We start from the raw sequence: 13,007 nt of genomic DNA, 5'->3' as shown, positions 1-13,007 counted from the left end.
CCTAACTCAATAGATTAGTCGTTTCTCATGCCTTTTGAAGAGAACATCCTCTCTGTTATTACGGGAATAGGCTCAGAATAACCATACAAAAGATAAAAGCTGAAACTAACTCGTTTTCGATCTTCATGGTCCAATGGATTTAGTTTCGAACTTATCACACAAAACAAAGTCGGAAACTGACTTGGTTAATATGATGGATTTAGTTCTAAACTTGTCACGCAAGACAAAGTCAGATTTATGAGTGAACCTATAAGATTTATTCTGAAATTAATTGTTAAGCAAATGGATCGGACTCCAAAATCATCTTTGGAGACGATATTGTCAAAAGTGTAGTAAGATAGTAAGGTGGAGTGTGAAAAGGTGACAGAAGCATAGATTGAAGTATCAAAGATAATCTCAAGGCTGCACAGGAGCAAAAGGAAGTAGGATGTTTGAGGTTTATAATTCCTTGCTTAGACAAGATACAAGTCACATGTCTGAAATTGACAAGACTAACCGAGACAAGGCAATGCATAAGTTTGAGAAAAAAAATTGGTTTGTTCTGGTCAGGCTAAAAATTGCTAGATTCTGTATATGCAGTTCTGCTCTGAAAGGTCTTGTATGCCTGTATTTGATTCCGTGCTTAGGATCTAACTTCAGCTTGGAAGGTTATCCACGTAGTTGACTGGTCGGCTAAGGAATACTGGTTTACTTATGAATTATTACCTTTGCTAAGATTTACCACAAGTCCAAAGCTGGTGTGGAAGACTCTCTGCTTTTGCTTACTCACCTTTTCTGTATCTCGTCTTTCTTTGCAACAGTAACAAGAGGTCTGATGCTGTCTACAACACATCTTTTTTTTATCATCAAAGTGAAGCGATTTGCGCGGGATGACATTGTGCGTGTTTGTTTAGCACTGTCAAACGGTCAGCTTTTTAATCCGCTTTTGTGAGAATCGATTTGATAAAAATAATATAAAACTAACTTGAACATATAATTGACAGAGTTGCGGTAATAGTAAAAATCCGTCACTTTCTAGATCTTAAACCATATAGACCAATTTATTTTATTCTACACGTAATCTTCATAATCTTCATGACATTTAGATTATCTCCTCAGTCAAATTCTTATTTAGAAAAAAAAAATTCAACTAAACAGGTCTACTTATTGAGACATTGGCAACGGCTTTCTCCGGTCTTCAGTCTTCAGTCTGACGTTGGACGCAAAATATTCCTCGTTTGTCTCTTTCCTTAGACATTAGTGCGAAAAACTCCGAATTTTATATATTTTCTAAAACGCGTGAAGCTAGCGCGTGATTGTTGTGCATTGTTCTGCTTCTTCTTCCCCCCACACACACAAAAAAAAAAAACTATATAACAGTATGCTAATTGGCTAATTGCTGTGGAGGGTGGGGTCCATCCAGGTCAACGTCCGCTGCAGTAGTAGTTGCAGACTTGCAGCAGCCGTGCTTTCAGGTCTGGAATCCACGCGCTCCTGCTCCTTCTCTGTCCTTGCATTGCAAATCACAAGTGCGCGACCTCCTTTTTCCTTGCAATTTTACAAGCCAAGCCATCTTCTGCGGTTGCACTGTTAACAGACAGCTACTTCGATTCCATTATCATGCCAAACGCACTGGAAATTACGAAAACGGTGAACAGAAATAATCGATAGAAATGGGTACTAGTTGTTAGTGTGTTTCCTTCTTTTGGTAAGACTTAATAGACACTGCAAACTTGTTTTTTTTTTGTTGCAAACTACAAGCGCACATGCCACATGGCGAGACAGTGACACATGTCATGGGAGATCATTGTGAAGGCTGAGGTGGATAAGTTTAAGAAAGCACAACAAAACTAAGGACACGAGCAAAACTAGTGACACGAGAGATCATTGTGAAGGCTGAGATGGATTATTTGAGATTATTAGGGCTAATTTGGGAATCTCATTTTCTCAAGAGATTTTTATTTTTTCAAGTAAATTAATTTATTTTTTATTGAGAAAATAAAAATCACTTTAAAAAATGGAGTTCCTAAACTAGTCCTTAAGTTTATTTTTCTTCTTCTAGCGTTAAAACTAGATACGGCGCGAGAAAGCGATACTAGCTATGACTTGGTAAGCAACGATACCCGGGGAAAAATCTTGACGATGACCATCGCAGGAGGACCCGGAACGTAAAAAAAAGACGAGAGATGAGAGGAACCAGAGGAGGAAAGAAAAAAGATAGGATGAGAAGCGAACAAAGCAATGGTGGGCGCACCGCCGCGATGAGCAGTGGCCAATTAAGGGCGGGAGGCGATAGAAAATGACGCCACCAAGGCGCCAACGCAGCAAAACGCCCGCCATTACCAAGCCGTCACACGTACGGTCACCTGTCGCAAACCTTGCTTCTAGTTCTAGGCCTGTAGCTGCGTGTTAGGAGTGATTAATTAAACCTAACTGCTCCTCATTAGCATATCAATGTCACCACCCCGCGCTATATTAATACTTGCAGTGCTTTAATCTCTCCCTCTCTCTCTCTCTCTCTGTCTGAGTTCACACTCACGCCGTCACGCGCTCGCGCTCGGCTCGTTCTCCTCTCTTTCCGGCTAAATTGTAAACGTCCAACACACGGCACCACCCAGCAGCGACGACCGCACCAAACAGATAAACGTTTTGCAGCGACCCCTTGTTTTGCTCTCCGTCAGTTTGCTGGCCAGCAAGCGGCCTTGGGATTGGATTGGAGCTCTCATCAGCTCCTATCTTATCACCAGAGCCAGACAGACAGTCATCGTCTCCGATCCGATCCATCTCCGTCTTCGTCCTCCTCGCTCGACAACCCACCAAGGAGCAAGAGAAGAAGATCGACGACGACGACGGCTGCCCTCTGCGTTCCTCAAGGTTAGCGATCTATCCTATCCTCTCGCCTGTATTTACTACTACTTGTGTGCGTTCCTCGGTGGGTTTTGTTTGGTCACGGCGGCGGAGGGGTGAATCGGCTGGTCTCGTAGTCAAGGCTGCGTCGTTTCGCGCTCCTGCTTTCGAACTAGTCACCACTCAAAATTCTCCTCTCTCTTCTCTCTCTCTTTTACGATCGGTACACGGCGATGGATGGATGGAGTGGCTCAAATAACATCATGGACATCAGTGCTGAAACCTCCGGCGTGATGCCTACCTCCCCTCATGGACATCCCATCCTCCCACCACCTGCCTTGGCCTGCGAATAGGGCGGATGTAAATAGGTATTTTAGGTGGTTTAAGAAATGAGTTTGTTTTTGGTGGGTTGTGATGAGTTTTAATTATGAACATGTTGGGTTGGGTGAGTTTATTTTATATTGCGGGTCAAAATGGTTTATACCCATGGGTATAGATGGATTTGTATAGGTATGAGCTTTTATGGGTCTTCACCAATCAGACTACCACCCTAATCAGTATCATTTTATTTTAGGTTCAGAAAAGTCTTTGATTTCTTTAGTCGCACGCAACACACTATACTTATCGCTTTCACGCCATCTGCATAATCCAGTGACATAACAGAATTGCATCCAGCACACTATACTTATTGCTTGTTTGGAACTTTGGATGAAAATTTCATTTCATTGGGCGTCTCTGCCTTGTCGGCTCTCTACAGGCTGTACAACTACTAATGCTACTACAGGCTGAACACTGGATAATTCAGCCACAACACCACCACATGTCATTCAGTTACTTTACTCTAAGTCTTCTACTTCACGTTTAGCAAAGGCTTTTTTTTATGTATCTTCTTGTTAATTGAATTGTTAACTTTATTTTTCTTTTAAACATAGATGGATTAAGGATCTTTAACATATGTTTTTTTTGTTATTCTCTCGAGACCTAAATGTTCATCGATCAAATTTGTCACTGTGTATGCAACTATGTTTTTGTATGTCACTGAAACTACCTATAAAATTATCACCATGTATCAGTGTATGCAGTTGGTTTGATATGAGACAATAAGCTAAATCCACGGTTTTTTCATGGGTTTCCGCCCAATTACGGGTTGGTTTGCGATCAATAATGTTATTAGATGGGTCTTCCTTCTAATATTTTTGGATAGGTGTGGGATGAATATCAAAGTTATTAGTTTTAGGTATGAGTGAGAGTGGGTTGAATTTTTTGCCATTAGCAGGCCTACACCTTCCCTGCCTACCTCCCCTCACCAAAAGGGGCCGGCTCCGAACAATGGTCCCTCCTAATCTCTTGATTGAACTCAACAGGCTCAGCTGCCACTTTCTGGACGTTACACCTGTGCAGCTCCATTTATGCCTCGCTCCAGATCTCCTTCCGATGCCAACCTTGCGTCTCCGGCGCAAACAAGCCGTATCATCAGAAATAAATGAACATCGCATTCATACTACACCTGTGCTGCTGTGCTCCTTTGTGATGAAAATGGATCCGAGTCTCGGTTAATAAGACAAGATAATTACCATCCGTCGTGGCCATAGTGGCGGTCACAGTCACGAAAGGGGAGGGCTGGCTGGACGGCTGGTGGCATCTCTCTTTCCCCTGCATCATCAGCATCTGGTCACCCAAATGTGGCTGATAGTTAGGGCCTATATCAGCACACCATGCTTGAGATAGTTGAGGACTGGCTTTCCTATCTACTACTGCTACATGTGTACACGATCACTTGCAAAAGATACAAGACACGATTTTCCTTTTATCTGCACCTCTCCTGTCTAGCTTTTCAGTAGTACCCCCACACGCCGTTGATTCCTCAACCAAAGGAAAACTTGTGGGCATCACTGAGATTTCCTTTTTTTCTAACCGACCAACCACCCTATTGATCGAGGGAATATTTGTCAAGCTGGTAGTTAAAATACTGGCGCTGTTGCTGTAGTTTCCGCACCGAATAAGATTTCCAACGCTTGTTTTTTGTTGTTGTTCTTGTTCCAGAATAATACTCCGTTGCGTCCCGTCCCTTCCGTGCTCCAAGAAAGATCCGGCTGCGGGCCACACGATGAGCAATCTTAAGCTTGGCGTCGAGGTTACCAGCGCTCACGATCTCCTCCCGAAAGAGCAGGGCACGGCGAACCCTTTCGTGGAGGTCGAGTTCGACGGCCAGAAGTCCCGCACGGCCATCAGGGACAGGGACCTCAACCCTGTCTGGAACGAGCAGCTCTACTTCAACGTGTCTGACCCGTCCCGCCTCCCGGAGCTGCACCTCGAGGCCTACGTGTACCACGCGAACCGTGCCGACAACTCCAAGTCCTGCCTGGGCAAGGTTCGCATATCGGGCACGTCCTTCGTCAGCCAGCCTGATGCCGAGGCCCTGCACTACCCCCTGGAGAAGCGCACGATCTTGTCGCGCGCGCGCGGCGAGCTTGGGCTAAGAGTCTTCCTCACGGACGATCCATCAGTGAGCGTGTCTGCTGCTACCCCAGGAGGTCACCACCACCAGGAGTTCGACATGCTAAGCACGCCTACCACTGCTGCACAGGAGCAGCAGGCAGCAGCAGCAGCCAGCTCCGTTCCAAACCCTTTCCAAGAGACCAGAGCAAACCCAGTGAGACAGGTGCAGCACTTGCCAAGGGAACAGCAGCGTCCTGCACAGCCATACCCATACCACGCCGCCGATGGAGGTTCGTACTACGGAGACCAGCAGCAGAGAAGCTTCTCCGCGGTCGCGAACAAAGCCGCAGCCCCAGCGCCTCAGGTTCAGGTATCAAGGATGTACGCTCCAGGTCCACAGCAGCAGCCCATAGACTTCCAGCTGAAGGAGACAAGCCCGACGCTGGGTGGTGGCCGTGTTATCGGCGGCCGGGTGTACCCCGGCGAGAAGGCCGGGGCGTACGACCTTGTGGAGAAGATGCAGTACCTCTTCGTGCGCGTGGTCAAGGCCCGCGACCTGCCCAACATGGACATCACCGGAAGCCTGGATCCTTACGTGGAGGTGCGCCATGGGAACTACAAGATGAAAACCAAGTACTTCGAGAAGAACCAGAGGCCCGAGTGGGACGAGGTCTTCGCGTTCCCCAAGGAGGTCATGCAGTCGGCGACGCTCGAGGTCGTCGTCAAGGACAAGGACGTCATCCGGGACGACTACGTCGGCCGAGTGAGCGTTGACCTGAGCGAGGTCCCCCTGAGGGTGCCCCCGGACAGTCCGCTGGCACCGGAGTGGTACCGTCTCGTGGGCAAGGACGGCATGAGGGACAGAGGGGAGCTGATGCTCGCGGTCTGGTACGGCACCCAGGCAGACGAGTGCTTCCCGAGCGCCATCCATGCGGGGTCAACGCCGGTGGAGTCCCATCTCCACAGCCACATCCGCGGGAAGGTCTACCCTGCGCCGAGGATGTGGTACGTCAGGGTCAACGTGCTAGAGGCGCACGACGTATACCCGATGGCGGAGAACCGCGTGCCTGATGTTCTGGTCAAGGTGAGGCTGGGCCATCAGCTGCTCAACACGAGGCAGGTTCGCTCGCCGACGAGAAACTTCATGTGGAACGACGAGCTCATGTTCGTCGCGGCAGAGCCTTTCGAGGACGACCTGGTCGTGTCGGTAGAGGACCGTGTGGCACAGAACAAAGACGAGGTGATCGGTGAAGCTGTCATACCACTCGCCAGGCTTCCGAGGCGGGCTGACCACAAGCCGGTGCCGCCGCAGTGGGTTGATCTCAGGAGGCCAGGACTGATCGACGATGTGGACCAGCTGCTCAAGAAGAAGGAAGACAAGTTCTATGCGAAGGTAAGCCTCCGTGTCTGCCTCGAAGGCGGCTACCATGTGCTCGACGAGTCCACACAGTACTGCAGTGATCTCCGTCCGACGATGAAGCAGCTGTGGAAGCCACCCATCGGCATGCTTGAGGTTGGCATTTTAAGCGCCAACGGCCTTAACCCAACGAAACCCAGAAACGACCGTGGGTCCTGTGATGCGTACTGTGTTGCCAAGTATGGTTCAAAATGGGTCCGGACGCGCACGATAGTTGACAGCCTGAGCCCTCGGTTCAATGAGCAGTACACGTGGGAAGTCTTCGATCACGGAACCGTGCTCACCATTGGTCTGTTTGACAACTGTCACATAAGTGGAGACAACGGCTCCTCTGCAGGCCACATGGATAAACCCATCGGGAAAGTCAGGATCCGGCTTTCGACGCTTGAGACGGGGCGTGTGTACACGCACTCGTATCCGTTGCTCGTCCTCGGCCCGTCAGGAGTCAAGAAGATGGGCGAGCTCCATCTCGCCATCAGGTTCACAGCCGCGTCCCTTATCAATGTGCTCTTCACATACTCTAGGCCCCTCTTGCCCAAGATGCATTACGCGCAGCCGCTGTCGATAGTTCAGCAGGAGATGCTGCGCCACCAGGCTGTGCAGCTTGTCGCGCAGCGCCTGGGGCGCATGGAGCCACCAGTTCGCAAGGAGGTCGTTGAGTTCATGTCAGATGCTCGCTCCCACCTGTGGAGCATGCGGCGGAGCAAGGCTAACTTCTTCCGTCTCATGCAAGTCTTCTCAGGGGTCATCGCTGCGGGCAAGTGGTTTGGGGATGTTTGCCAGTGGAAGAACCCTGTCACCACAGTGCTGGTCCATGTGCTCTTTGTCATGCTTGTGTTCTATCCAGACCTTATCCTGCCAACAGTCTTCCTCTACATGTTCTTGATAGGGCTGTGGAACTACCGGTTCCGGCCACGCTTCCCACCACACATGAACACAAGGATCTCTTACGCTGATGTTGCAAACCCAGATGAGCTTGATGAGGAATTCGACACATTCCCAACCTCCAAGAGCCCAGATCTCATTCGGATGAGGTACGACAGGTTACGGCATGTTGCTGGGAGGATACAGACAGTTGTTGGGGACATTGCCACTCAGGGAGAGAGGCTACAGTCATTGCTCAGCTGGAGGGACCCAAGGGCAACAGCTATGTTCCTAATATTTTGCTTGATTACTGCCATTATACTATATGTGACACCATTCCAAGCGATCGCACTCTGCCTTGGGTTCTTCTCGATGAGGCATCCTCGGTTTCGCCACAAGGTGCCATCAGCACCAGCAAACTTCTTCAGGAGGCTACCTGCAAAGACGGATTCTTTGCTGTAAAGTTCCTTGGAAGACAGCTGTTAACAATGTCTAATGTACCTCTTTGTTGTACCTGTTTCTGTCACTCATATATCGTTGTATAATAGCCTTATACTTTCGTTTCCTGCTTTCAGAAATTAAGAAGACATTGAAACTTCTGTATGGCATGAAATGTATGTAAGGTGCTTGCTTCAACAATAATTTCTTCAATTAGTCAAGTTTGTCATGGTGAAAGACTACTGACTTTGGTAACCAGATATATACTTACAGTTACGAAGCTGAGACTTCGAATATCATCTCCCACATTAGTTTCAAAGTGAAAACAAACTAAAAAAATTGGGCTAGCAAGAATTATGTAAGGGATTTCAAACAGTTATGTAATGGATTTCAAAATTTTGCAACAGAAAACAAGAAATTGCCCCTATATTACTAGAGAATGCTAGCAAGAATCAAGACACACAAAATGGGCTAACTGTTGCAAAATATATAAAAAGAACATTGTTCTGACAAAGGCATACACATTTTTCATTCAACATCTTTTACTTTAAGAATCAATAATCATGTAATCTCGATTACTATAGTAATCCCAAAAGGAGGGTGAAGGCCCTACAGTAGAGAGATCCTCCGGGGACGGCGACAGCCGTGGATCACGGGACTCTCCGGTTGCCGCGGCGGGTTCCATCTCGTTGTCGCTGTCCGGTTGGGATTACTGTGCCTTGGTCGTGGAACGGAAAGGGTTAATGTGACGTGACGAGTCTAGTGCCATTGTCAGGTGCCGGATGGAATTGACGTGGAATTTGTTTTCATTTCTTTCAGGAGGAATGCCTTGGTCCGATACTGACACGTGCCTTGAAAAATGATATGTTTAGGACCTACATTCATGGATCTAGACCCTCACGGGTCAGGACCCCACGTGTACCGTTTAGGTCCTCACAAAGGGTCCCGAACCGCCTCGTCGGATATTAGGACCCCGGCAAGCGAGACCCAAGTCTTCGGGCCAGTGTGTGCCCTTGTCCCTACTCTAGGGTCAGGGTCCAACTACTCTAGGGTCAGGGTCCAACGATTAGAAAGGAAAAAAAACAATCTCATCGTTTACAATACTTTGCTCAAATAAAACATGTTCAACTCAAGATCATGACCGTCACTCGTGTCACAACGAAGTCATCACTGTTGCTGCCACCAAAACCTCACTGTTGATCGCCAACATTTAATTCACACTAGACCCTCTAAAACAAAATTCTCATTGTTTCTTCTGATTCTCAATTTGACCAACAGTAGTGTACAAAAAATCAGAATTTTTAGAGCTACAGTTGTATCACAAAAATTCAATTATGCTTTATTAGCTTAACTTTAAATAAAAGCTATATAGAAAAGCATCTGTTAAAATAGAATAAATATTTTTAACATGGATTACTCATTTTCTTTGAACCAGTTAAATTTATTTCATCATTTTTGCATACTTCTACTAACCAAAGCATAATTCACAAGATAACACATATTAGAAACTAATTGGACATTGTTTTAATTATACTTGGGCTCAAACTGACAGGCCGACCCAGCCCGACCAGGAAAGCGCTGGCGCGCTGGCCATCTTGTATAAAATCCCTCAGCCTTTGAAATAACAGCAAACCGGTCCAAAGAGCTATTCACATGAGTCAGCGAATTTGCAAATAACCCCTATCTTCCTTTGAATTTACAAACCCTGGTCCTCGCCCTCGTCCGAGCTCTGGCGAGTCGGAGGTTACGGATACGGTGGTGAAGGCTCGGGAACGGGAATAGTCTAAACCTGCTCTAAACCGTGTTCTAATCGATTGCGCATCTATTGGAGCCAGGAAAAACAGTGGAAATGTTCTACAGAGAGCATGCGGCTCACCACGACGGCACGGTGGTCCGGTGACTAATGTACCGAGCTAGACAAGGTAGTAGAGGTGGAATTGAGAGTAGGAAAATGATCAATGACTCACCCCAAAGCTGGTGCACGTGATTATTGGAACGGGTGAAGACCAGAGAGCGGTGGTCATTGGGAAACCGTGCCGCAGCGACGTTCTCCAGTGACGAGGGCGTTGTTCCGGCTAGCCCTGAAGAATAGAGTTCAAACCGGTAGGTTGGTGAGCAACCAGAGAAGATAAGTAACAAAGAACGAGTGACTAATTACTAAGCAAAGCACCATGGTGGCATGTCCACGATGAACCTACCTACGGCGGCGCCGGTGGCCGCCCGCGGAGAAGACATCGGCGTGTGGTGGATACGGTTGAGGAGGAGAAGCAAGAAAAGGTCTATGTGGTGCATAAAATAGAGGTGAAGCGAGTGGTGTGCTCAATTTAAAGAGAGACATGCCAAGATCGTCCAATTTGGCTGGAGAAGGGAGGAAACGACGACAGTGATGGAAACGCCGATAAGGAGGTCATGGCGTCGCTGGTGATCTTCACGTGGCGCGAGCTACTCCAGAGCTTGCCACCTCCACCAAGGACGTGTATAAGACAAAGCAATTGCGTGCTTCGCGCGCGAGCGCGCGCGGTGGATGACGGTGGCGTTGGCGGCGACCGGTGAGCAGACAGAGAGTAAGCTGATAGATAGAGAGAGCACTGTTCATCACCTAAAACCGCAACTTGAGCTTGAGTTTTCTCCCGAATCCATGTAGCAACACATCAATCCCGAGAACATAAGTTGTTTATCAATCATAGCTCTACAACTTTGATATAAGGATTGTTGATCAAAACTTAACGGATCGAGAGATAAATAGCACCAAAGATCGAGCAATAACACTGAACTCTGAAACTGAAGTCGATTAAATTACTGTAGCTAAATCCTCCCCCTTTCAGAATTTTTAAAATTACTTTCAAATTTATATAACAACTTGAAAATCTCAAAAAATAAAGTTTGTTCATTTCTCTAAGATCTTCAACTTTGTTTCTTGGACCATACCCAATTTTTTTTAGATTTTGAAATTTGAACTTGGGGCAAAGATAAGCAATTCAAATGTGGGTTAAATTTCAAATTTGGATAACAGTACTTGGGTAACACCCAAGAACAAAGTTGTTCTATTTGAAAATATCTTTATTTCTTATTCAAGGTCTATAGCCAAATTTTCAATATTTTGGAAGATGATATTCAAAGTTGAATCTTAAACAAGATATTGATCTTTAAACACACTCTAGACTAAAAGCACATTCAATTTGCATGAACATGGCCCTAGTTGATGCATACTAAGGTTAAACATTCAAAATAGTTATAATTCATATGATGACATGTCTAGTTTTAGTTTTTATAACACCAAGGGTGTTATAGACTTCTTGTATTAATGTAAAACTAAGCGAAGGTATGTATTATACATGGAGGAGTATTTTAAGAGACATAAATCTATTGAAGAAGGGGCTCATACAGAGAATAGGGGATGTGCAAAATGTTTAGGTATGGACAGACCCTTGGATTTCAGGAGAGAGAAGTAGGAGACCGATTACACCAAGAGGTCTCAATATACTTGTTGAGCACTAAAATGAGACCGCCGGACGGTTCGCGCTGATGGTGCAGACGGTCTGCGCGCGCGTAGAACCAATCAGGGTTCCGAGCTTCTACCTATGGTTGTTAGCTAAATTCGCGGAATTAGCTCGGGAAATCTGTTTGTAACAGGTCCAGCCCCCCTTCTCTATAAATACAGAGGATTACGGCCGATTAAGCATCATCAATCGAATCAATAATCAATTTATATCGCATTTATTCTTGTACATTTAGGAGTAGTTCTAGTCTAGTTCTAGTTTAGTCTTCCATTCCCTAAATTCTCTGCTTCTCTTCAGCTCTACGTCGATTAGAGGAGTATAGGTCGGCCTGCCGAGCCTAGACAACACCTAGTATCTCTCCTCCCTGACGGGGTCCCTCCCGGGAGCGAGATCCAGGCGCCGTCGGCGACCTTCGCCGCCCCTGCGTACGCGCGGACTGTCCGGCCTATAGACGCGGACGGTTCGGCCCATCAGGCAGGAAACTATAGCCCTGCCCCAGGCCGCGGACCGTCCGGCCCCTGGCCGCTTCTATCACACCCGGATTTAAGGAGCAAAGCTAGGTGCATCTCATACATGCGCCAAAGAAGACAACATATATAATAACAGAGTGTATAGAGATAAATGACACAGTAAAAATCAGAATACTTATTACATAGTGGAAGTTTTACAAAATAAAAGATGAATATAACAGGAACTAAAATCTATCCTTGGCGCCAGAAAGCTGACTGGGAGACGCCACCTAGATCAAGTCGAAAGCCTTAGTGTTAGGCGGCTCCTCTTTGACCACATGTTCTTCTCCTCTGGGGGGTGTGAGACAGCAAGGGTGAGCTCACACATGTTCATCGCTCAACAAGTTGTGGGGAATAATGTGACATGAACTCACCAAAGGTGGGAGTTCATGAAGTGTAAGGCTGATCAATAAAATAAAGGATGAAGTTGAGCATTGCTTTTATAAGTTGGTCAAAATTTTATTAGCAGTTACTAAGTGTAAGTAAATACCGAACCATAGTAATAATAAGTAAAAGTAATAATAAAATATTCCCAAATGCAATGCAATGGCAGTTTAAGTTCCATAATTTAATCATGTGAGTGTCCGAGCCGCTCATGACCGTGAGCACGGCTAGTATACCAGTTTTACACTCTGCAGAGGTTGCACATCTTTACCCACAAGTCGTGTTACCCATTTGCCACGGAGTTGATCAGACCCCATACATCTCTTCCAAGGAAGCGAGGCAGGGTACCACTACGAGGCCTTTACAAAGTTCCACTAGCTTTAGAAAACCCGCTACAGTTTATAGGAAGCTCCAGTGCAGGAATCCCTCGCCTGACGGCCATCGCAGCAAAATCAACCCAAGGACCACCCTACACTGACCACTCCCCTACTGCCCTTGCCCCTTTCGGGTAAGGTAGTCATCCACTAGCTTTCCTAGTTAATCAGCCAAGGGCGTCCCATTAAACCCTTGTGGTAGCACTGTTTTCCCGGGTGGTTCTCCATGTTCCCATTAACATAATGATCTTATCAT

The 13,007-nt window shown here is 46.6% G+C and overlaps 1 protein-coding gene across 1 annotated transcript; it reads left to right on the top strand.

Annotated features, from left to right (window-relative positions):
- Nucleotides 1-2,474: 2,474 nt before the first annotated feature.
- On the top strand, nucleotides 2,475-8,221 carry LOC103633176 (FT-interacting protein 3). Its single transcript, XM_008654862.4, has 2 exons — nucleotides 2,475-2,853; nucleotides 4,870-8,221. Exon 2 carries the CDS (start codon nucleotides 4,934-4,936, stop codon nucleotides 8,006-8,008), a length of 3,075 nt encoding a protein of 1,024 aa, XP_008653084.1. The 5' UTR covers nucleotides 2,475-2,853; nucleotides 4,870-4,933; the 3' UTR covers nucleotides 8,009-8,221.
- Nucleotides 8,222-13,007: the final 4,786 nt, after the last annotated feature.

This window comes from Zea mays, chromosome 7 (assembly GCF_902167145.1).
Source record: "Zea mays cultivar B73 chromosome 7, Zm-B73-REFERENCE-NAM-5.0, whole genome shotgun sequence".
NCBI classification, from domain to species: Eukaryota; Viridiplantae; Streptophyta; class Magnoliopsida; order Poales; family Poaceae; genus Zea; species Zea mays.
Note: the sequence above shows the minus strand (reverse complement) of the source record. Positions and strands in the feature narration are given on the sequence as shown.